We start from the raw sequence: 25,539 nt of genomic DNA on the forward strand, positions 1-25,539 counted from the left end.
AAGTGACATCCTTTGCCTGGGGCTCTATTTCTTTACAGCATGGTGGACTCTTGGTCTTTCAGACCTGACCTTCAATGTCTTCACAGATTTGACTACTCTTAAGAAAAATTCATCACTTGTGGCCACTTCCCTGATTAAAAGCTACTATATTTTTTAATTTACACTTTATTTGCTTATTTCTTTATTATCTTTCTATCCTACTCAGCTTTAAGTTCCACAGAGAAGGGATCAATCTACTTTATTCATTACCCTGTAGTCCAGTTCTTAAATAATGCTTGGTTTCATGACAGTTGGTGGGTGTTTGCTGAATTAATCAATAAACATGCCTTCCTGGAAGCCTTCCTCAACTTTACCTAATATGGGCAGTCAAGACAAACCACACTTTGTCTCCTCTGCACTCATACTTGGTACTTATTTATAAAGTAATAATTCATTCTTTCCCACACATTTTCAAAAAGGTTTTTACCTTGTATTTTCACAAAGTCAGATTTGAAGTTGCTGCTTGAACTTACCACACCACTCGCCCTCACAATGGGAGCCTTCAAGTCTGGAAAAACATTCTCCAAGTACCACTTGAAGCTTTTGCATTTTAGCTTCTTTCGAAGTTCCCGCTGCTGGGTAAGGTTTCCGACGTCTAACCCTTGATCTATGAGGTGATCCCCGTGGCCGTAGAAGAGCTCCTTGTACTCATCGAGCCAGACCTCAGCCACCCGCCCCAAGTTCCGCTCCACCGTCTTCATCCGGTCTTTGGGGAAGGAGTAGGGATTGTCATTTCGGAATATGTGTCCCACTCGGGAACAGGGAACTATCTCAATTTCACCGCCACACATCCACACCTGGAACAGTACCAGTTATCAAATGATTGTCCACAAATCATGGGCAATTAACAATAATGAAAAAACCACGTGGCAACTTTTTCCTGCTGTTGGAGTAATACTCTTCTAATGTCCTTTTCAACAGAAAATTAAACTCAACAGGTTTATTTAATTTTATTCTATTGCTGTGAACCATTTTAGGATTATTAAATTATATATATTTCTCTTTTCCTCTCCTGAATTGTAAATCTTCCCCCCCCACCCCCCTAAAGAAATCCTCACAGAATCCCTATGTATAAAATGTGTAACACAAGTTCCTGCTTTAGTAGAATCAAGGAAAAGAGTGTATGTTTCCATTTTCTCAGTATCCCCTTCTCACATTTGGGATGATCTACCTGACTTGTGGAACACAACTTAAAGACCATCCTTCTTGATCAAGGGCTCAAAGTCACACCTGTATTACTATATACACCCAACTCCATAGGAAAGCAGGTGATATGGATACTCTGCACTATGGCTGCCGCCACTGATTTCTCAGCTATTAATCAATGGTTATATAAATACCCAGCATTATCTGAACTTCCCTAAGTTGCTGTAGTATGGCCTTTTGGTGGCCTGCTGTAGTGGCTCTTTTTATTCTTCTGTCTGTGCGCTCCAAGATGGCCTATTACTAAATAATTTCATTACTTCTAATACATTAGAAAAATATATGAGTTATTTGCATCAAATATTCATCCTACAGCCTTTTCACTAAATGGCAGACAATTATTTTCCCTCACATTCAGATGCAGAAACTGTGTTGTGAAATATGAGGGAATGGTAATAAATTTCATGAGGGTTATTGATTCTTCCAAATTCAATCTGGGATATGAAGACATTAATCCAGAGGCCCTAATATTTCTGTGAAGTTTCCTCCCAGAGGCAGTCATATATCTGATTGTATTAGTAAAATGAAACCATTTAAAAGTGCTAGACTCTTAATTGTAAAGATAATTTGAGAAACACTCAGCGATACCTTGAAAGAGAGCTCCATATTTTCTCCACCCCAAACATCGAGCCCAGGATCATATGTTCCAAGTTCAAAAAAGTAATTTTTATCAATAGAAAATAATCCACCTGCCATGACGGGACATCTACAAAAAGAAAAGTTGGCTTTTAAATCTTGCATGTCAGGGGAGCTCAACTTTTAGGGAGTGTTCCCTAACAAGAGGCATTTTAGAATAATTACCACATGCAGGGAGGTCTTGGATAAAGTCACAAAGAACACCTAAGTGACAAGTTCCCTGGTTCTTGTGGCAGAACTTGATTAGAGGCAGCAAAGACAGGGTCTAGAACTAGGATTCTTCCTTGGCTTTGACACTTCAACACAAATTCTCCAAAGATGTTATTTTTAATCAGTTATTTAGTGCTATTTAGGAAAGATGAGTCAGGCACTGTTTTAAGTGTTATAGATGTATTAACTCAGGCCTCACAAAAATCCTTTGAGTATCTACCCTTAAGAAACTACAGCCCCCAAAGGCAAGAAAATTTCCCAAGTTTACAGACCCACCGGTCTGTGGGATGTACATCTGGGGTTCAAATTTAGGGGATCTGGCTTGACTCTAAGATCTCTTCTCCACTCTACTGCATCAACAATATAGAAATGTTATAACAGCTTGTTATGTGGCAAACACTTATATATATATATATTTTTTTTCCTTCTTGGCTGGGCTGCAGGGCTGTGGCTCTTAGTTCCCTGACCAGGGATGGAACCCTGCACTGGGAGCTCAGAGGCTTAACCACTGGACCCTCAGGGAAGTTCTTGGCAAATACTTTTTAAAACACTTTATATATACTATTATCTGATTTAATTCTCAAAACAATCCAAGAGGTAGCTACTTCTGTTAGTGTTAATATAAAAATGAAGAAACAGAAACAGAAAGAGGTTAAGTAACTTTTTAAAGCTCACACCACTAGTACATAGTAGAGTTGAGATTTAAACCCAAGGAGTCCGACTCTGGAGTCTTCACTGCTGTTATTGATCATGGGGAAGAGAAACTACAGTTGAGTCAGCAGTTAGAAAAGGCAGTAATCATGTCCCATGGTGGTTGCCATGGAGCCAGCTGAAAGAGGTTTGTATGGAAGCTCTGTAGCAATCTCAATGGTAATGTAAACCTCACCCCACACCTAGCTCTCTTCCCCCATGATTTATGTGGTTTTTTTTTTTTTTTTTCTGAATCCCAACTGTCCTTTCCAGACTATCCAGAATGCATTCTCTAACATTACATTGAATAAATTTGAACTCAATCACTACATTGACTCTCAGAATTGGAGTCTGAAAAAGGCAAAGAGGTTCTTTAGGTGTAGGATCAGAGCAAGTATATTATATCCAGGCAGATTCAGATTTGAATCCCAATTTCTTCTTTTGCAAGCTGTATATCCCTTGGACTGCAGGGAGATCAAACCAGTCAATCCTAAAGGAAATCAACCCTGCATGTTCACTGGAAGGACTGATGCTGAAGCTGAAGCTCCAATACTTTGGCCACCTGATATGAAGAGCCAACTCATTGGAAAAGGCCCCAGTGCTGGGAAAGATTGAAGGCAAAAGGAGAAGATGGTGGCAGAGGATGAGATGGTTGGATGGCATCACCAACTCAATGGACATGAGTTTGAGCAAACTCTGGGAGACAGTGATGAATAGGGAAGCCTGGTGTACTGTAGTCCATGGGGTTGCAAAGAGGTGGACATAACTTGGCAACTGAACAACAGCAACAAATATCCCCAGGAAAATTACTTAACTCTCTTAGGTCTCTATTTCCTTATCTCTATAATGGAAAAACCACAATCTCCCACCTAGAGTTATAGAGAGGTTGCACAGTGCTTAATAAATGGTCGTACTCTTCCTTCACTTGTTAGGAGTGTCAACTGTGAAACATCACATTTGGAAGAATATAAGGCACTGTTTGGAGGGGTGAGTTCAGGGAAAGGATGCTGCAACGTACAGGCTGGGCTGGGACTTTCTTTTGGGACTTTCTGGCTTAAGTCTGCTCAAGTTCTTTCTCCGATAAGGAAAGCTCCAGGGTTCCTGCTGCTCTGCCTGAGGCTGACAGAGTGCTTGTCCTACAGGTCTAGACTTTGGGGGAGGGGTTAGGAAGCCCCCACTTTAGCTTCAGGTCTAAAATCTGTTCTTAAATCCAGTTTCTCCAGCAATAAAGCCCCAACTTCAATTTGCATCTAGCGTCTGTGTCTGTTTCTCACTTTATTCACAGAATTTGGCACTCCTCCCAATGACAGTATAGGACTAGACTCAAAAAGAATTAGAATGATATTTCTATTACTATTATTTATTCTTAATTTTCACGCATGTTTACTTCAGTGTTATATGTGTTTATATAGAATTTATGCAGCACGTTTAAGTGGCTTATGTTTCATAGTTTGCAAATCCCAGAGAACAGAAATAGTATCAGTGAATTTCTCAAGTTGAGGGCTGAATAAGATATAATTACCCACTTAAAAGGTGAGTTTTGGCTGTGGAGGAGTAATTTCCCAGGAAAGGTTTTTGCTTTTGGTCAATCTGTCGGCTAGAACTGTAATTCTTGGTGTTCTGTAAATGACAGCTTATGCCTGTTTTGTGGAATTGCTTCCTGTGCCTTTGTAAGAAGATACAAGACTCCCTCCTCGTCTTAAGTTTCACACACTTACCTTATTATATCAGTCTCTTTAATTTTGTTTTTTGCAACAACGTCTGGAGGAATTGTTCTCCAACCAAAGTTCATTGGCCACACAAATATGCCTCTTTGAAAGTTGTCCACTGTCATGTAACTAGTCAAGGGAAAAAAATGCTACCTGAGGTCATTCACATTATCAGCCTGACACCACGTGTTGTGCACGTGGACGAAACAAGCACTTGCGAAGATGATTTTAGATCACCACAAAGCTTTTAATAACATTTCAATGAGAGATATGGATATAATTAGCATTAGTGCTGGATTGCTTGCTTTTAACATACTTTTCTTTTAATAATATTCTGGCCATTTTGAGGGGGAAAAAACTCTACTTAAGAATATACATGTGTATATATATATGTATATATATGTGTGTATGTATATATGTATATATACACACCACAAAAAGAAGAACTAATCTTAAGAAAAATAAATATTTGGGTGTTCAGCTGTATAGAAAGAGGAGAGTCCTGGACACTGAGTATTAGTATTTATTGACATTTAGGGTTAAGAATTTGTGATGATCAAATAAACAATTGGATAGATCTGCTTTGATCTCATGATATATCAATTATTTCAATTTATTTAAACAGATAAACCATGTATTACTTAGATTTGCAAAGTTGTACATTTTAGGAGTATGACCACTACCTTCTGCTACTGGTTAAAAAGTCACTTAGAAGTATCCTGTGGAATATGACAATATTACCTCATATCCTTATCATTGATGACTTCAATTACTGGACAGGCTACTTTCTTTCTGCTTAAGTAAACTCTTTCCAGGAGAGGTTCCAACCAGCCAATGTTACATTCCACGTGAGAATCTAAGAATGTCAACACATCACCTAGAGAGCCAGAAAAAAACAATTTGAAAATGCAATATACTTAGTGTGTGTATTTCGTGTTCATAAGTTCTGGAGATTGTTCCAGAAATGTGGTTGTAAGCATAGTAGTCTTTTCTTCTTACTGAATTTCTTCTTTGTCTCTCTAATTTCATTCTATAGTGAAATGAAAAAAAGTTGGTTTCTAGTAGTCTTTTGGGGCAAGTATCATTTAAGGTTGAAAAAAAAATTGATAAGCCACTTAGAATGAGGAGTCAAGGCTCTGAAGGGAATATTTAGTATTAAAGGTAGTTGCTTTTATCCTTTCTAAGGAGGGTAAATCCCATTAACTCTTGGTGGTGGAGGACTGAAACTTTGTTTTGTGGAAGACAAGGAAGAATCTGAGATTCCAACTTTAGCCTTAGAAATGATGAAGAGGAAAAATCATTCCACATTATTACAGTGAAAAGAAATTAAAGTGGGGGAACTAGTAAGACTAGGAGGTAGTTTAAAAAGTGTTACAGAGGGGGAACAAGGAATTGTTTAATGGGTATAGAGTTTAGTTTCACAAGAGAAATGCTGGAGATTGGTTGCTCAACAATGTGAAAGTACTTTACAGTGAAATGTACACTTGAAAAATGGCTCAGATAGTAAATTTTATATATGTATTTTACCATAATTAAAAAAAAAAAGAGTTACAGGAGAAGAGAAAAGAAACTTGGAGGACAGGAATAATTATGAATTCTTTTTGTTCTATTAGTTGTGTGAAGTAACACTCTTTATTTCCAATGAAAATTTTAGCAATGGTCTACATTGTTCCAAATTATTCTGTACAAGTGGATTGAGTGTGTGTGTGTGTGTGTGTGTGTGTGAATAATAACCAGAGGAATCTGGGTCTTGGCCAGAATCCTATGTATAATCTCAGACCCAGTCGTGCATGTATGCATGCTAAATTGCTTCAGTTGTGTCCAGCTCTGTGCAATCCTATGGACTGTAGCCCACCAGGCTCCTCTGTCCATGGATTCTTCAGGCAAGAATACTGGAGTGGGTTGCTATGCCCTTCTCCATGGAATCTTCCTGACCCAGGGACCAAACTCACGTCTCTTATTGTCTCCTGCATTGGCAGGCAGGTTCTTTACCACTAGTGCCACCTGGGAAGCCGAGGCCCAAAGCTATTACAAAAGCTTTACCTGGCAGGCCTCTTGAGGGAAAGCTGCCATCTCCACACAGAATTGGTTCACAGTTTGTGCCCCAGAGTCTCTGAAGGAAGATATAGTCAAGGACTCAGGTCCCCCAGCCCCTTAGCTGGACATGCACTTATAAAGAACTGCATTCCTGACCCAGGTTCACCCAGCTGGAGACTGCCTCAGGCCAAGACTTCTTTCACACCTTGTGGGTGATGGGTAGATCTTCAGGACATTTTTTTCTTACTACTAGCCCTTCTCCCTTTCTTTAATCCTGGCCCCCTGGCTCCAAAACAGGAGGAACCTTATTTCAGGCTCTTTGGTCAGTAAGATGATCTACACATCTGCTCCGATCCACCAGCCCATTCTTCCATGGGAAAATACGGAGCACTGAGGGAGTCAGTGCTGTCTTCTGTCTGGCTTCCTACCTATACTTTTTACTTATGTGATTGCAGGAAGTGCTTGAAGACTTGACTGTTACCTTTACTTTGGTTTATTGTTTTAATTGACCACTCTGACTCTTAGCTACACCCCTCAGCATCTGAAAAACCTACAATAACATCACTGATTTTTGATTTGATGCTTACTCTGTGCCAGATACTGTTCTGAACATTCTGAATGATTGTCTTATTGTCTTATTTAAGGTTTATCCTTGTGACAAACCTAAAGTATAGGTCTAAGTTTTATCCGCATTTATGAGGAATGAAACACTTAGGCAACTTTGCCAAGTTTGCAAAGCTAAGTGGCAGCCTGATACTAGAAAATATCTGCATACACCCTCTTGCCTCTCCCCTCCCACCCCCTGCAAATGAGAAAGAGACAGAGATATGAGTATGGGAAAGCTTAAAGTAAAAGCAGAAGACAGCAGCAGGCAAAGAAAAAGGTGCAAATAAATACCTGAATAATAGATTATTATCCACTGAAATCTCTAAACTACTTCTTAATGAATAGATCTTATTAATTACCTGATTAACAATGGAATTTTTGCATAAAGGTGAAGGGACTAACCTTAGACAAAGTCTTGATGGGAAATGGTCTTGAGATGTCTCTTTAGATAGGAACAGGCTGTGCTAGCCAGAAGCCCCCTCCCTACCTCATCTACTACTCTTGGAGGTGCAGTTACATCTCCTGATCATGCTGGGATTGGGGGAGGGGGTTCCTATTTTCCAGGAGTTATGGATTACTTGATAATGGAAGCTATTGTTTTCTAAGGGTGCCCTCTTGCATAGACTTCTCCTTATCCTGGGAAGGCTTTTAGGGTTCATCTAGGTGTATAAGGTATACAAGTATGTTTGCTTAGTCCTATTGGGCTTCCTTGGTGGCTCAGATAGTAAAGAATCTGCCTGCAATGCAGGAGACCTGGGTTTGATCCCTGGGTTGAGAAGATCCCCTGGAGGAACGCATGGCAACCCACCCTTGTATTCTTGCCTGGAGAATCCCCATGGACAGAGGAGCCTGGCAGGGGCTACAGTCCGTGGGGTCTCAAAGAGTCAAACATGATTGAGCAACTAAACACAAATGGTCTAGCTGTATAGAATGTATAAAAGATGGTCTTCTTTCAGAAGACCAGAACTGTCTTCATCGTAGCTCTACTTTTCTTGGCCACATTGGATAAATTACTTAATCTCTTTGAGCTTTACATTATGGAGATATTTCAAAGTATACCTAATAACCTCGATTCCTAATAGATAGCTATTACGATGACTGGTTTTCAACCGTTGTTCAGGCTAGAGCTCAAAATAACTAACTCCATATTGATAACTACCTGGAAGGTTGTTCTGAGAGTAGATTCCAGACATACTGGATTGTTTGCAGATGGGTTTGGTTGTAACTTACTTAGTTTTCAATTTTTTGTGCCAACTCAGACATGCTCAATGTGCCAAATAGCTTTGGCTCCTTGTTGAGCATCGACCCCCCTTAGATTTAGCTGACCAGCTTAGGATACTGCTGCTAGCACTGGTTGGTGATAGTGTTGTGTTTAGAGTTCCTTGATGAATGTGGACCTGCTGCTCACTTAATTTTAAAGAATGATTTATAAGTGATGCTAAGGAAGCTACCTGTTTGACCTGCAGAAGAAACAAGTTGTAGAAATTTATAAAAGGACTGTTGCTCTTCAGGGAATGTCAGCATTGGCATTGGAAGTTAGATGTCACTTGTTGTCCACATATTTAACATTAGCCAACTGACTCTTTGGAATGCTCACAGCATTACAGCTATTTTGCTAACTGCCGTGTTATATAGGAAATGAGAATCTGATCTCTACTCTGACCCTCCAGAATCAGAGCACTATCAAACCTGCCCACCTGCAGGCTGCTCTTGTCAGGGTTATAACTGGCTTGGTGTGTTCAACACTATCATGATATCTGGCTTGTTTTTTGTATCCAAATTACCTCTTTTCTTTTTACTTCTGTTGCCTTTATGTAAAAGACTTTCCCTTGAGACCCACTGACCAAGGCCTGTCTTTTAATTTTTGAAATCCTGCTTGACCTAATTCCTCATTCTCAGTAAACAATTGATGACTGAATGAGATGGAGAGAAAGAATCTATCATGCCCTGGAGCCTGAATGTGGAGGGAAATTGCTTGAAGTTAAAGAGTTACAGATTTGCCCTTATTTCTTTGTGGAAGACTCTAAAAGACTCTGAGACCAAAACGAGGCCAACTCGACTTCAGCTTCTGCATGTTCTTGACTGCTGCTACTGCTACTGCTACTGCTGCTAAGTCGCTTCAGTCATGTCTGACTCTGTGCCATCCTATAGACGGCAGCCCACCAGGCTCCCCTGTCCCTGGGATTCTCCAGGCAAGAACACTGGAGTGAGTTGCCATTTCCTTCTCCAATGCATGAAAGTAAAAAGTGAAAGTGAGGTCAGTCAGTTGTGTCCAGCTCTTTGCGACCCCATGGACTACAGCCTACCAGGCTCGTCCGCCCACGGGATTTTCCAGGCAAGAGTACTGTAGTGGGGTGCCATTGCCTTCTCCCATGTCCTCGACTAGCTAATCTCAACTTTGCCTGTGGTTCCTCTTCTTTTTTCCCTGAATCCTAAAGGATAAATGAGTAGCTCAAGGCCTATGAGATTCTGGATTCAGATTCTTATCTTTGATCTTTTTGTTTGGTTATGCATTCTAGAAAAGATTCTGCAGTGGCATCAATGTAGATCTCTGATTACAGAGACTCTTCGGACCCAGAGCCATCTGCTGCCTGTACTCTACCTGTGAGGGCTGGGGAGTGCTCCGGGGGAGTTTGGGAGGACTCACTAGGCTGGTCAGCCCTGCTCAATGAGGGCCCTGAACAGTCCCTGAATTACAGTCTTGGCTAACATTGCACGAGAGATAGGGATGAAGACCATCCCCAAGAAAAAGAAATGCAAAAAGGCAAAATGGTTGTCTGAGGAAGCCTTAAAAATAGTTGAGAAAAGAAGAGAAGCAAAAAGGAAAGGAGAAAAGGAAAGATATACCAATTTGAATGCAGAGTTCCAAGGAATAGCCAGGAGAGATAAGAAAGCCTTCCTCAGCTATCAATGCAAAGAAATAGAGGAAAACAATAGAATGGGAAAGACTAGAGAACTCTTCAAGAAAATTAGAGATACCAAGGGAACATTTCTTGCAAAGATGGGCTCAATAAAGGACAGAAATGGTATGGACCTAACAGAAGCAGACGATATTAAGAAGAGGTGGCAAGAATACACAGAAGAACTGTACAAAAAAGATCTTCATGACCCAGATAACCACGATGGTGTGATCACTCACCTAGAGCCAGACATCCTGGAATGTGAAGTCAAGTGGGCCTTAGGAAGCATCACTACGAACAAAGCTAGTGGAGGTAATGGAATTCCAGTTGAGCTATTGCAGATCCTAAAAGATGATGCTGTGAAAGTGCTGCACTCAATATGTCAGCAAATTTGGAAAACTCAGCAGTGGCCACAGGACTGGAAATGGTCAGTTTTCATTCCAATCCCAAAGAAAGGCAATGCCAAAGAATACTCAAACTACCACACAATTGTACTCATCTCAGATGCTAGTAAAGTAATGCTCAAAATTCTCCAAGCCAGGCTTCAGCAACACATGAACCACGAACTTCCAGATGTTCAAGCTGGTTTTAGAAAAGGCAGAGGAACCAGAGATCAAATTGCCAACATCTGTTGGATCATTGATAAAGCAAGAGAGTTCCAGAAAAATGTATATTTCTGCTTTATTGACTATGCCAAAGCCTTTGACTGTGTGGATCACAATAAACTGTGGAAAATTCTGAAAGAGATGGGAATACTATCTGCCTGCCTCTTGAGAAACCTGTATGCAGGTCAGGAAGCAACAGTTAGAACTGGACATGGAACAACAAACTGGTTCCAAATCGGGAAAGGAGTACGTCAAGGCTGTATATTGTCATCCTTCTTATTTAACTTATATGCAGAGTACATCATGAGAAATGCTGGGCTGGAAGAAGCACAAGCTGGAATCAAGATTGCCGGGAGAAATATCAATAACCTCAGATATGCAGATAACACCACCCTTATGGCAGAAAGTGAAGAGGAACTAAAGAGCCTCTTGATGAAAATGAAAGAGGAGAGTGAAAAAGTTGGCTTAAAGCTCAACTTTCAGAAAAGGAAGATCATGGCATCTGATCCCATCACTTCATGGCAAATAGATGGGGAAAGAATGGAAACAGTGGCTAACTTTATTTTTGGGGGCTCCAAAATGACTGCATGCAGATGGTGACTGCAGCCATGAAATTAAAAGACGCTTACTGCTTGGAAGGAAAGTTATGACCAGCCTAGACAGCATGTTAAAAAGCAGAGACATTACTTTGTCAGCAAAGGTCTGTCTAGACAAGGCTATGGTTTTTCCAGTAGTCATGTATGGATGTAAGAGTTGGACTATAAAGAAAGCTGAGTGCTGAAGAATTGATGTTTTTGAACTGTGGTGTTGGAGAAGACTCTTGAGAGTCCCTTGGACTGCAAGGAGATCCAACCAGTCCATCCTAAAGGAGATCAGTCCTGAGTGCTCATTGGAAGGACAGATGTTGAAGCTGAAACTCCAATACTTTGGCCACCTGATACGAAGAGCTGACTCATTTGCAAAGCCCCTGGTGCTGGGAAAGATTGAGGGCAGGAGGAGAAGGGGACGAGAGAGGGTAAGATGGTTGGATGGCATCACCGACTCGATGGACATGAGTTTAATTGAACTCTGGGAGTTGGTGATGGACAGGGAGGCCTGGCGTGCTGTAGTTCATGGGGTCGCAAAGAGTTGGACACAACTGAGCAACTGAACTGAACTGAACTAAAGCTGGTGCAGGACCCTGAATTTCCTTAAACCCCCACAGGGTCAGGTGCACTTTAGGGCCACTGAATTTATCCTTAGATGAGTCTATTTCTAACTCCATTCAAATAGATCTTTCGGTTTCTTTCCAAACTCAGAAATCAGCCCTCCATTATTGCTGCTCTAAGTGTGGGTCATAGACACTGCCACCCATAGGGAGACAGGGACAGAAATTGAGAACACATGTTTTGAAACTTCACAGCAGCTTGCCAGAGTAATTGTTAATTTGTTGTCTAGTTCATATATATGAGTGTTCAAATAGACACATACCCACATATATGTAATTATGTATATATCTAGATATATGTATATATAATTGTGTATATAGTTAAATATTTTTCCCATTTTGTTTTTAGGTAATTCATTTTTATTATCATTCATAAAGGGGTCCACAACAATGTTAATTAGGAAAAAGAATGTCCTTCTGTGATAGTTTGGGAATATACCCTCTACTGAATAGTGGCAAGTAATTAAAATGTACCTAGCTGGAGCTTTTCAGAGTTGTGACCCCTCAGTGTGTCATTGAAACAGTTTAGTGGGATTCATATTGCAAAAAGTTAGAAACTGGTGGAATGAAATGATGGACATAGGAGTGCTCATTGTACTATTATTTCAAATTTGATATGCATTTGGAAAAGATTAAGCTAAAATAAAGATGTAGCAAAAACAAAAAATTAGCAGCTTCTTACCTGTTGCCTTTTGTGCCCCTGCCAGCCTGGCTCTTATTAAGCCATGTCTCTCTTTGAGGCGAAGAATCCGAACTTTTGGAAACTGAGACATGTATTTATCCAAGTTATCTTTTAGGTAGTCTATAACAGGGAGAAATTAGACAAGGAAATACTTTAAAAATAAGATCTGGATCAAATAAGATCAGATCAAATACCCAAAACTATGATATTTACCATAGTCACTATATTTTATCCTTTGAGCCATGATGTCATTTTCTTAAATGGATTTTTGGGTTCAATACTCTAAGTTTCTGTTTTCCTAAAACTCAAATCCACCTTTCAGTGTAGGTGAGTTACCAAGAGAAGGGCTCACTTTTTCTGAGCATTTGTCAGGACAGGTACAAATTTACCTTGAAATAAATGAAGCTCGGTTTCTGCACAAACTTTTCCCCTTGTAAAGGCCTCTTCTAAGACCTAGGAGAGAGGCCATGCATTGTATGCAAATTGAAAAATTTGCAAAAGAAAGATATTGCAACTGCAATTGGCTAAGACCATTGCCACTTCCTACTATGACACTCTCCATCATACCTCTGCTTTCTTGCTCTTTGTGGGGGGGTGGTATATTTATGTAGCTTACAGTTACTTCTATGTATGATTAAGGTATTGACATATCCCAGGTAGGAATGGCTTCTGTGAATACTTCTGCTGCTCGCTTTCCTACCAATTGTGTCATCTTTCTCTTAAAGAGGACTTCATAGATCCTTCACTCACTCCAGAGTTCTTGCCTGGAGAATCCCAGGGACGGGGGAGCCTGGTGGGCTGCCGTCTATGGGATCGCACAGAGTCGGACACGACTGAAGAGACTTAGCAGCAATAGCAGCAGCATAGATCCTTCAGGGCCACAAAATCTGAATAGGCCATTCCTAAAGGGACTGTTATCTGCTCGGTAACTAGATTCTATTTCTGTTGATGCTTTCAAGACTACTTCTCAACGTTTTCAACCAGTTTTCCTTATATATCTCCCTGCTCCTGGAGCTCAGTGTGACCCTGGTAGGCACTCTAAGAGAGAGAAGTGAGAACTGGCTCGTGTCCTTGTTGTCATGGCCAAGGCTAAAGTGTTCTATTAAGGTTGCTGTCTCTTTGCTACTTTTTAAGTTTTTCTGAAGTGGGTTGCATTTGGGGATTTTTGTAATGTGGTCTAGGACCTTTGGCAGTCATGGGACCACTTACATACCCAGTTTTTTACAGTTCAAAGAGAGAGATTCTTCACTGTAATAAACAAAAAAGTAAAGACAGTGGTGAATTCTGCCTTTGAACTCTGTTAGAACCTCATTTTTCTGGTCCCATTGGCAACTTGTCTTCTCAACTCTTAGCTGAACATATAATAAAGCAGAAGCCGTAGGGCTTACATTTCATTGTCTTCTATAACTAACTCTGTTAATTGTGGTATCTTTGCTTGTTAGATTTCATAAAAAGGCATTTATGCAATTGTAGAGAACATCTTCTGGTCTCCAGGACCTCAAAGTACCCATCTCCAAAGACCTGTAATTAGAAAATCACTCCTACACAACAGAGAAGTCACAGCTGAAGGAGAGTCTGCGGTGACTAGCTGGACAAGGCCATGGGTGGTTGAGATGACTTTCTGTAATTCACAGATGCTTGGACTTATGCCTCTAAGCCACAGTATCAAACAATGATTGGGCATTTATAAATCATTCATTCTTTATCAAATTATCCTGTAATTTTTGTATCCGAATTGTTATTGCCTCGCATCAAACTTTGATTTTCCAGGGAGTAGTTTTCTTACCTTTGGTGCTGAAGTCATCCACCAGTAGAATCTCCTTGATGAGGTGGGGAGGAGAGCGGTTGAGGACGCTATGTACAGACCTCAGGAGAGTGGACCACACCTCATCCACAAAGCACATGATGATACTGGTGGTTGGGAGGTTATTGTGAACAAGTTGCTCTGCACACCTGGGCCAGAATATAAGCAGAGCACAAAAAGTGTGCCAACAAGATCCACAAGGTGTAAGAGGAAGAGACAGCAGAAATGGAGTTCTCTCTCTCTCTCTCTCTGAGGACACAGAGAGAGATGACTGTCTATAAGTTGAGGAAAGAGGCCTCACAGAAACCCAACCCGCTGGTGCCATTCCAAGCTCTAGAACTATGAAAAAATAAATGTTTCTTGTTGTAAGTCCTCTAAGAAAAATCCACAAGGTGCAATTGTGTGTAAATACACATACACTCAAGTTATCTATCAATCATCTATTTACTTACCTATCTATCCATCAATCCGTCTATCATCTATTTCTTTGTTTATCTATCATCTATCTTGGAGAAGGGCATGACAACCCACTCCAGTATTCTTGCCTGGAGAATTCCACAGACAGAGGAGCATGGCTGGCCTGTGCCCATAGGGTTGCAAAAAGTCCGACATGACTGAAGTGACTTAGCATGCACACATCGTCTATCTATCTATCCATCTGTCTATATGATGATTTTCTTGTGCACTTTTGTTGGAGAGAGTTATAAATAAAATAAAGAGCAGAGGAAGGATATTTGTTTTTGTTTAGTTGCCAAGTTATTTCTGTCTTTTTGGCAACCCCATGGACTGTAGCCCACCAGGCTCCTATGTCCATGGGATTTCTCAGGCAAGAATACTGAAGTGGGTAGCCATTTGCTCTTCCAGGGGATCTTCTCGACTGAGGGGTCTAACCTGTTGCTTCCTGCATGTTGACAGACCCAGTGACAATTGTTGCTAAGAGGCCTAACCATGCAAGACATGAGAACTTCCTGTGAAGACATCACCCTGTAGTGGAAAGGACACTGGCTTTATAGGTGGTTAAGACACTATTTTGAAGCTCACCACCAAAAATTTTTCAAATTGTCATCTAGATTCTTTACTTAATCCTTCTGTGCCTCAGTTTCCTCATATGTAAAATGAGGTAACATGCCTTATTGAAAAGAGATTTACAGCTTAGTGAGAATGCATGTAAATAAAATATCTAGCACAGTTTCTGGGCTGAGGAATTCACCAAATGGTAGCTACTGCTTTCCCAATTAGGTTATAGACCACAAGAGAACATTCCTATTCTCTTACTTAATGTTACTTAATTAACATTAATTCACTTAATGCTACAAAGCCATTTATGATTGCCTTCTCAACTGGCCTTCTGCCAAGTGCCAAAGAAAATATTCTTTCCCACTGCATGTGAATGTATTTATGGATATATATGATATGTATTATACACTACTTAAACTCTTAAATAGATAGCTTCCGTATCTATTTAAGGGGTCCTTGCTGAGACTCTTTGTGCTCCAGGGTAGCCACAGTTGAAATCATTTTGCTGGCATGGAAATGAGAACATGACTATAGTGGGAGTTGGTATTCAGGTGGGTTGTAATTGGTCTTGGGTTTTCTCCATACCCTGAAGTGCATCAAGCCTCACTGCTGGCAGTCTTCCATCTCCTGCCTGGGTAACTCTTCACATGATGGTACCCAGTGGACACTCACAAAGAGTATTTGCCATTTTTCTAACTCAGACACTCTCTGTAATGTAATAATTAAATTATGATGATCATAAATAAATATTATCAGCCTTCTGCATTATTTCATTTTAAACCTCAAACCAACAGCATCTCTTCTTCCCTCTTTATAGAAGAATAATTGAAATCATGGGGAGACTATGCCATGATTATACTGCTAGTCAATGGTGGAGTTGGGACTCAAGCTCTGGTCCAGTTTGGTTCCTGTAATAGCTATTCAGGAAGTTGTAAGTCCACAAGAATAAAAGCAGCTGGCAGTAGATGTGGCATTTTGTGGAAGCAGGCATTTCTGTGAGACAGCATAATGGCACTGTGCTTAGTCCACAAATAAAACAATATATGAGTAAAAACCATAGAAAAAACACATTTGCATGGCACTTTACTGCATGGTAAAGTACCATTTGCATGGTAAAATACTATTATGTACATAAATTCAATCTTTTTAACAACTGCTTAAAATGCATACTATTACGTTGTTCTTCAAATAGAGCAGACTGAAGCTTGAGAAGTTAAATGACCTACCCAGCACCATTCATTAGGAAGGCTGTGTATGGAAATGTGAACAGATGGTTTAATCCAGATCTGGGGATCATCAGAGAAAATGAGGTAGAAACAAAAGCGGTGGAAGATTTTGAAGGTACTAGTGTAGTCTGGTTAAATAGCCCACCTTAGGCTCTAAGCTGGGTAAGAGAAAGTAAAGCAAAGAGGAGTTGATTAGCCTGAATGAAAGAAGAGTATAGAAAACATCAATGACCTTCTGTGACTCCCTCATCTCTAATTTTATAGTGTAAATGAATGGGAAATACTCATTTCACACCTAAATATTCTTCACAACATTTGCCCCTGAAAAAAATAAATCAGTTCTAAAAAGGAAGGGTCAGCTGCATAAATTCTGCCTGAGCTATGTGAATCAACAAGCCTTAGTTGTGAAGTCCCAAAGTTATCTTATCATTAAAATGCGGTTGACTTCAGAAACATCTAGTTACAAATGAAAATACATTGGGGAGAATTAGGCAAGCAGGCTAAAGTCGATGGATCTTTTCATAGTATAATTCAATAGAGTTTTGGTCTCTTTCAGAAGAAAGTTCTAGGAGGTAATGTGAGCCACTCTGAAATTAGAGGTTGACAGAACCCTCAGAAATTTGAGAGGTTTGGGAAAGGCAGCACTCTTCACCAAATAATCTGTCCCTCCTCACCTCTCAACCTTACTTACGTGATGCTTTAATTTCCCCATCAGGACTGATCATGAAGAATTTCACTAGATGAATATGTAGATTTCTATCCCAGGAGATGGCACCTCTGCCAGTTATGAACAAATATATATTTTAGACGCATTTGGGGAATTACATTGAGGGTGATCCTGTGGAAGATTATGTTTACAGGTCATACGGTGCCTGGAAAAGAGGGTGACATTAAAGATGGGAAGAGGGACACAGAAGGCGATGTGGGGGGTTTCAAATACAAAGCTTTGTAGTGTGTCTTGGTTCAGGTGGCTGAGATGCTTGGCCACTCTACATATAAAGCTACCTGGTTTTCTGCATCACTAAACAGGTTAAACATGTTTCCAGGTGTCTAGAAAACCCAGCATGCTTGTTTTGTTGAAAGGCACAGTGTGTCAAACTGGAAAGTCTTTTGGTCTTATTAACTCTTACAAAATTCTTACCCACTGACTGTCATCGACTTCCCGTAGGTGGTGAAACTATTTAAATGTTATCCGACACTGACCCAACTGAAGCAAATTTCCTTTCCTCCAATTTGCCCATTGGAAACCTTTCTGCTATATTGGAAGGAAGAGTTGCAGCTCAGGTAAAGTCTAAGTTAATACAAGATACTTCTGAGTTTAAAAGCTTTTTTGAGGTTAAGAAATCATATTTGTATCCTATATGCCCATGCATGGCACAAGTGAGGTATTTAGAGTCTACAGACCTTGTGCTATACTTACAAACTAACCCAAAGATTACTATAGTCAATTCAAGTACTAAAAACAAATGGAGACTAATGTGGGGACTCTACTGTCCTGCCCATGTGGATACACTACTCTGGTGAGACAGACACACCTGAACTTGAGGAGGATGACAAGGAACTCAAGATTTAGACCTTTCTGATCCTGACTGCATGACTATGGGCAAGTCAGAACTTTTCAGAATCTCAGTTTCCTCATTTTCAGGATGAAATCACAGTGCCTTCATCACAGACTGTCTGTAAAAATTTGATGAGACAATAGAGATAAAAATACTTTGTAAACTCCATGGTAAAAAGAAAAAACAAAAACGGCAAGGTCATATGATTATCCACAAAACACATGCACACATTTTGACTGGGTGCACTGCCCTTTTCCCAGGCAGTCCTTTAATCCAAATCCATCGAGGACTCGTCATTTACCAAGAGACTCAGAAAGTGATGTGTTTTGCCTTCTTGCCTTGTGTGTGCTGACGGCTCAGCCACTAAACTGCTTTGAATGTATCCTATCTAATAAAGAAGGTTTCAAATCAGATGATTGAGAGGATGATAATATTCCCTCATGTCTATGAATTTTTCATTTTTATTCCAAAACAGTCAAAATGGACTATGTGGGTCAAGTCTCAGTGTTCGCAGGTTTGAACAGAAGGTTGAGGAGAATATTCTCTCAGCTTCTATTTGCAATTCAACTACTGCCTCAGTGTGAGCGTTCTGGGGCCTTCCCTCCCCAAGCTCTGGTATCTTCGGGAGGATCACAGAGAGAATAGAGCATCTATCTGAGGAGCTCTGTCCAGAATTATATTCTTTTCTGTAAGACCTTGGAATTATTCGGCTTCTTCTATTCTTCTCACTGATAAGGGGGTATAGTTGTTCTATAAAACTTTTACTTTTAGGTTTTGTTCTTTCAAGAGTAGACTGTGCTGTGCTTAGTCACTTAGTTGTGTCCAACTCTTTGTGACCCCCTGACCCCACCAGGCTCCTCTGTCTATGGGTTTCTCTAAGCAAGAATATTGGAGTGCTTTGCCATGCCCTCTTCCAGGGGATCTTCACAACCCAGGGATAGAACCCAGGTCTCCCACATTGCGGGCAGTTTCTTTACCATCTGAGCCACCAGGGAAGCCCAGCCCTGACATTTAATCAGAATCACCCGTGATCACTGAGAAGATTTTAGTCACACTCCAAAGGCTGAATCTGTAGTCCTGAGGCAACCGTCTACCTGTCAAAGCTACTGGACTCAAGCTTAGAAATAGAAGCCACCAGCCACAGCATTCACCACTTTGACAATAGTCTATTGAGCAGGCAGCTGTCAGAGTGGGGATGGATGGGAGGGGGGAAAGCAAGATGTGGCGTGATGTGACAGAAATAGTTCTAGGTTGAGGTTAGAGCACTGTGAAGGTAGTTCTGTCTCTCCTGGAGGGTCCTGGGACCTTGGGCAAGTCATTCCCTCCTCAGCCTTCTCTGTAATGTAAGGGGTGGGATTAGAGATCTTTTGAAGGAAGTTTTATCTAATGTTAATATTCTGTAATGCTCTATGCAATTTTAGCCTCATTCACCCATTAGTGCTTCCCTCTGGGTCAGAAGACATCTGAGAAAAGGTAAATTAAATTGCTGTTTTGGGTTTTAAGTCTTTGGGTATTTTCCCATTGGTCCTTGAAGCATTTTAACAAGGTCCTACTTGGTCTGGACTCATGCTTATTTCTATGGTCTCATATCCACCCTCTCTGCTCTCCCCCATCTCAGGTCAGATTTCCCTGTCTCTCAATGGATCACTCTTTTTACCCCCTCCCCCTATGTCTTTAACTCCCTTCAGTTTGCAGCTCAAACACTTGTGCCCTCTCTCAGGCCAGGCTCAGCCTTTCTCATCCTTGCCTGAGTAGTTCACTCTATTTCCAAGGAACATTTTGTTCTATTTGCCTTGAAGGCAGGATCTATGCTCAGATGTGAGATGGCAGAGTAGAAAGGAGCTCAGAGATATTTGTTCACTGCTAAGCTGTGGTTGTTGGGCAGTTTTAAAGAATCATCTTTGCTTAATGCTGAATAGAAGATGATTTCCTATAAATTTTCTCCCTGACAAGATAACTGATGTGCAAAACTAATTCTCCTCAAATACCTCTGACTCTATTCCCCACTCCCTCCCAAGTATAAGGAAGACAGCTGTTTTAATTTCTGCTCAAGTCATATGATTATAGGGAAACAAAGGAGAGAGGAGCTGTATCCAATGGAAAGAGTATTAGAATTGGACAGAAAACTTTCTTTTGAACTGTGAATCTGCTCTTAGTTTTCTGGGACAGCAGATTTATCATTTATTCTTTCAGAGTCTCACTTTTCTGACCTGTAAATCACATACGAAAGTATGTCTTTCATAGTGTGACTGTGAGGATTGGTTAGAATAAACACACACATATAAAACACACAAATGCATACACACACAATCACTACATGGAGCATAATAGGCACCATTTTGGTGAGGCTCAGCAAGGGAGAGATCCCTTATTGAGAGAGACCTGGACAATCTCGGGAGAGGTGGAGATAGGATGGTTGCCATGAGGGCAGAGCAGGTGTCTATGTGAGAGCCAGCCTGGGGTATAGAATTACTGCTGAGTGAGGAAGACTAAGGGTTGGATCCCAACCTTGCCATGCATGAGCTGTGAGTCCCTGGGCAAGTTACCTTTCTATGTGCTTTGTTTGCTCATCTGTATCACTTTATCAATCTGGTATGGCTGTTTTAAGGATCAGGTAAGATGATGTACATGGAAGATAAAAGGTCCCAGCTGCCCAGGTTATGACAAGCAGTGAGCAAACAGATGTGGAATAGAATGAACTGTGCCAACCACCTTACCAACTGCCATCTGAGACCTCAGCCTCCTCTCTAAGTCTCAGCTTCTCTTTCGGTGAAGCTGGGATGGTGACAGTACCTGTCTTGAGGGATGGGTTTAAGGAACAAATGAGAAGGCAAGTAGTAAAGCCCTTTGTGAATACTCTGCTTCTCTCTCTATAGCTCCTTCTCACACATATCCATACACAAATGTTTTAGAAGTGGGGCCGATTTAGAAGGTATTTTAGTGTAGAAAAATATAGATTGTTTTTTTTTTTTAAACATAGAGGAGATTCTAAAATGCTCCCTTCCTTCTGAAAGCAAACAACAAAACAGAGCTTCTAAATATTGCTACTTTTCCCCAATTTCTGAGCCTTGACCTAAAACTGTTCTCTTCTTAGGAAACTCTGCTCTGAATGGTTCACCCAGAACAGCCCAAAAGAAAGCTATTTTATGGGACAAGAGTACTCACTGCAATATCACTGTAAGAATTTGATGAATTATTTTACGATGGTTAAACTGGGCCTTGGATGAGGTCTGTACCAAGAAGTGTACGCAGGTTCAAATTTCTACATTTACCAATTCCTTTCTCCCATAAATATTTCTAGGTCTTTGGCTGTATTTAGGAGACAAAGTCATTGATTTGTTTTACCATTTCTCAGTTTTACATTCATTAGTCATTTCTTACCTGTTTTTTTCTCTTCAAGTCAGTAGCGGAAGTGTGTTTTATACCTTCTGATCATTTCTCTCCTTATCACCCCAATTGTGAGGAGAGTGTGATAACTAAAAACATCAAAAACTCTATAGTCATCTTTTGGCCACATTTACCCTTTGTTTTGTTATGGTCTATCTTGCACCTTTTAAACAAATTCTGCTGTGTATTTCCAGCTTTCAGATACAGCTTTTTAGTGAAATGGCACACTGCCCTCTAACACACACAAACACACAAATGTGCATGAATGTGTACACACACACACAATTCAGAAGCAACACGCAACATTGCTTTGTGTACAGTTATAGAAGAAAAAGCAGGAAACAACCTATTAAAATCCATCTTCTGAGATTTTCTCCCCCTCTGCCCTTGTTTGGTTTCTTAGGGAGATGTCATAGCTTTTCCAGTCACTGAAATCACAAAAGCTATCTCATTTCACCAACTGAAATATTAATCCAATGTAAAACTAAGAGATTGAGCTTCATCTCACTGTTCAGTTTCTTTTTCTTTCAGCCTGATACACACATCTAGAAGCCTGAAGTATGGAGAGCTCTGGAATCAGTCTATTTTCTCTCTTCGAGCTCCTCCTCCAGCAGTTCATTAGTTGTGGTTTTGGACCTTACTAGGATTGGAAGAACAGGGCAGATAGAAACTAAGGATCTAGAAAGGTTCTTCTTTTCCCTCAGTGAATTAGACTGGTTTGTGGCAAATGCATGGTGCTATCTTTTGCTTTTCATATGTGCCAAAAGAAAACTCTCTTTAGCTGTGTAGGAAGGAATCAAATTATTGGTTGACAGTCCCAGCTCTAGGCTAAGAGAATAGACCCATTTTAATTGCTTTATAGAGGGGCTTGCCAGAATACTGTAGGAAAAGCAAAGCATTAAATTAAACAATGAACTAACATCATGACGACGCAGCAGCGCTGGAGGAGCACGCTGTAATTCTTACTGTCCTCTAAAAAACTAAATGCTGGCAGCAAACGTGTCCTTGAGTCATTTTTCTCTAAATGCAGATTCAGGAAGTGCACTCTTAAAATAGGTTCCTTTTTGGAGTTTCATCTTCCCTCTAGCTGCAGGCCACAGGACAGACCTCTCTAAGGAGAACTGGCTTGCATTTCCAGTAGGCAAGACTCTATCTTAGTAAATCTTGTGTGGGTGTATTGATTATTGCTGGCTAAACCAAGCTTCAATACGACTAGGAACTGCAAGGATTATCTTTTTATAAAGAAAGGGTTAAATATGGAAATGTGGAATGACTGTCAAAAAAGTATTTTATTTGAAGCATATTTTATAGGCAAAAATTCTAGGCAAAAATGAAATTGCATTTTACTTATGGGCAGAAACTTTCTTATGAATGAAGCAAGGAGATTTTCATCTATTGAAAATCAAAACATTAAAATGCATGACAAACAACAACAGAAATATGAATTAGTGAATAAACATGACTTAATGAATAGATCATAGTGTTAGAAGAGGACATATTTACCTTAAACAAGACACTAACATATTCTATATATCCAAAATGAAAATTTAGGAAGTTACTATTAAGTCATTATTACTAATTTGTAAAGTGACTTCTCACAACCTAATTTGAATAGGTATCTGTCATTCATTTTTTTAAAAAAATAGTGTCAATTTTCAAAAATCATTTAAGAGAAACTTGTCTTTAAAACCATATTGCATAAACGTGAATCTTTTGAGTGCCCTGCCCTGTGCTCAGTTCTGTTGTTTAGTCACTCAGTCATGTCTGACTCTTTTGAGATCCCATGGATGGAGCCCTCCAGGTTCCTTCTGTCCATGGGATTTCCCAGGCAAGAACACTGGAGTGCATTTCCATTTCCTCCTCCAGGGGATCTTCCCAACGTACGGATCAAACCCCCATCTCCTGCAATGGCAGGCGGATTCTTCACCACTGGTGCTCTGTGCTAAGGGGATACAAAATGAAGTAAATGACAGAGTTTCTTCCTGAAGCTTTGAATTTCACTGACAAGGTGAAACAGATTCTCAAGGCTCTGGTTAGTGAACAGCACATAGTAAGGAGTGTTTTAGTAACAACAAGAGCATTAAGGGTCACTGAAGTACAGAGGTTAAGTCAAATCATGGTACAGGTGGAAGTGAGATACAGTTAGATGGTAAGCAATGTCAGGTTAAGATGTTTGGGGGTGAAGACTACAAGGTGAGGATAGTAGGAAGCTGTGGGAAGGGACCAGTTAAGAAAAACATCAGTGGGTAGTAATGAACTTGATGTGTAGAAAAAGATCATGAGACTAACTATCCTTATGCTAAAGGCCCACATTGGAGAGACCGGCACACACCATAAGTGATAGCCACAGGGCAAGGGGTAGAAATCTGGGTGGCACTAAAAAGGACAGTAAAATAACGCTGATGACAGAAAGGGGTTTGTGCTTTTGAAAAAGGCCACTACTGCATCTCAACACCTTAGAATGGTTCTTTGGGACTCAGGAGAAAAGGAGGGAAGAGCAGGTTTTAAAGAGTCTGGTTTTAGAACAAGAGCAGGAGACGTTGTCCTAGAAATCCTGCTTCTCTCTTCTTCTCCATGTTACCCTCATCCTAGCATATCAGTTAAATCATCATTCTTAAGAACTAGTAACTACTTATTATCTTTACCAGGGGGGAACTAAATCGAAACAGACATACTAGCAAACCTATGATTTTTAATCCTTGTTTTGATTCAATGTATATTCAATAGCCAGTTATGACACAGATTTGGAGGAAATGAAAGAAGCAGTAAGGGAGATAGTCCCCAGATCTCTTAAACTTTAAAGGGTTCAGTGGATTGTTACTACAACTAATTTTAAGCCCAGTTCTTCTGCATTCTTAGAGATTTCTTTCTTTTTTTTTAATTTAATTTTATTTTTTAACTTTACAATATTGTATTGGTTTTGCCATATATCAAAATGAATCCGCCACAGGTATACATGTGTTCCCCATCCTGAACCCTCCTCCCTCCTCCCTCCCCATACCATCCCTATGGGTCGTCTCAGTGCACCAGCCCCAAGCATCCAGTATCGTGCATCGAACCTGGACTGGCGACTTGTTTCATATATGATATTATACATATTTCAATGCAATTCTCCCAAATCATCCCACCCTCTCCCTCTACCACAGAGTCCAAAAGACTGTTCTATACATCAGTGTCTCTTTTGCTGTCTCGTATACAGGGCTATTGTTACCATCTTTCTAAATTCCATATATATGCATTAGTATGCTGTATTGGTGTTTTTCTTTCTGGCTTCTTTCTTTTCTCTTCTCCCCCCTCTCTTTCACATACATATACATATATTCTTACTATATTATATAGCATTTCCCCCATGCAGACTTTTAAAAATTATTATCTCAAAAAATCTTGTAAGTGTGTACTTATAAGCATCTCATATACCTTTTGAGCAAAGCTGGAAAAAAAATAAAATCAACATAAGACAACTTTAAATCATGCCAAGCTGAAGAATCAAATGTTTTTCCCCAACCTTTTCACCAACACCAAATGTATTTCCTTCCAACCTTTATCCATTTGAATACATAATTTTCACATACTTGTAGTCAGTGTTTGGATAAAAGAAAAGAAAAATAATCTATTCTCTTTCCTGTAAGAATGGCACAAAAGGGGCTCTGTACATAGCATCCCTGTTGGTTAAACTGTCACCTCCGTCCTGTTGGGAGAGTAGAGCATCAGATAGGCAGCTTGCTAGGGGCACCTATATTTAGCCAAGGTAGGTTGTGTGATAAGAGGGAGGGGCCCTGGCCACACGCTGTCTGACTCATGCTCTCAAGCACACGTGTCACTTTCTCCTACAGTTGGGACAGCCTCCTTCAGAAAAGACAGCCTGACCGTGACTTTCCTGGGCAGCAACCCTTAGCTTCCAGAGATCAAATTTTAGAAAATAACGAGCACTGGAAGCCATTGAGCTTCCAATAAATCACATGGACGATAACATCATTATTGCTTGCTTTGGCTCTCATACAATTGCCCTTTCTCTGGTTTGT

General features: G+C 40.3%; 1 protein-coding gene across 2 annotated transcripts in view; it reads right to left on the minus strand.

Moving 5' to 3' along the window:
- GALNT5 (polypeptide N-acetylgalactosaminyltransferase 5) overlaps positions 1-25,539 on the minus strand; it is a 44,243-nt gene that overhangs the window by 14,418 nt on the left and 4,286 nt on the right. The window contains exons 2-7 of one of the 2 annotated variants that reach the window (XM_019972518.2): positions 14,311-14,477; positions 12,525-12,644; positions 5,229-5,364; positions 4,497-4,616; positions 1,831-1,948; positions 513-836 (exon numbers count right to left, since the gene is read on the minus strand). In XM_019972518.2, the coding sequence (XP_019828077.2) occupies positions 513-836; positions 1,831-1,948; positions 4,497-4,616; positions 5,229-5,364; positions 12,525-12,644; positions 14,311-14,477 (985 nt within the window). The remainder of the gene's footprint in view (positions 1-512; positions 837-1,830; positions 1,949-4,496; positions 4,617-5,228; positions 5,365-12,524; positions 12,645-14,310; positions 14,478-25,539) is intronic. The other variant, XM_070767681.1, reaches the window with a different exon arrangement.

The sequence above is a fragment of the Bos indicus genome, chromosome 2 (assembly GCF_029378745.1).
Source record: "Bos indicus isolate NIAB-ARS_2022 breed Sahiwal x Tharparkar chromosome 2, NIAB-ARS_B.indTharparkar_mat_pri_1.0, whole genome shotgun sequence".
In the NCBI taxonomy this organism is placed as follows: domain Eukaryota; kingdom Metazoa; phylum Chordata; class Mammalia; order Artiodactyla; family Bovidae; genus Bos; species Bos indicus.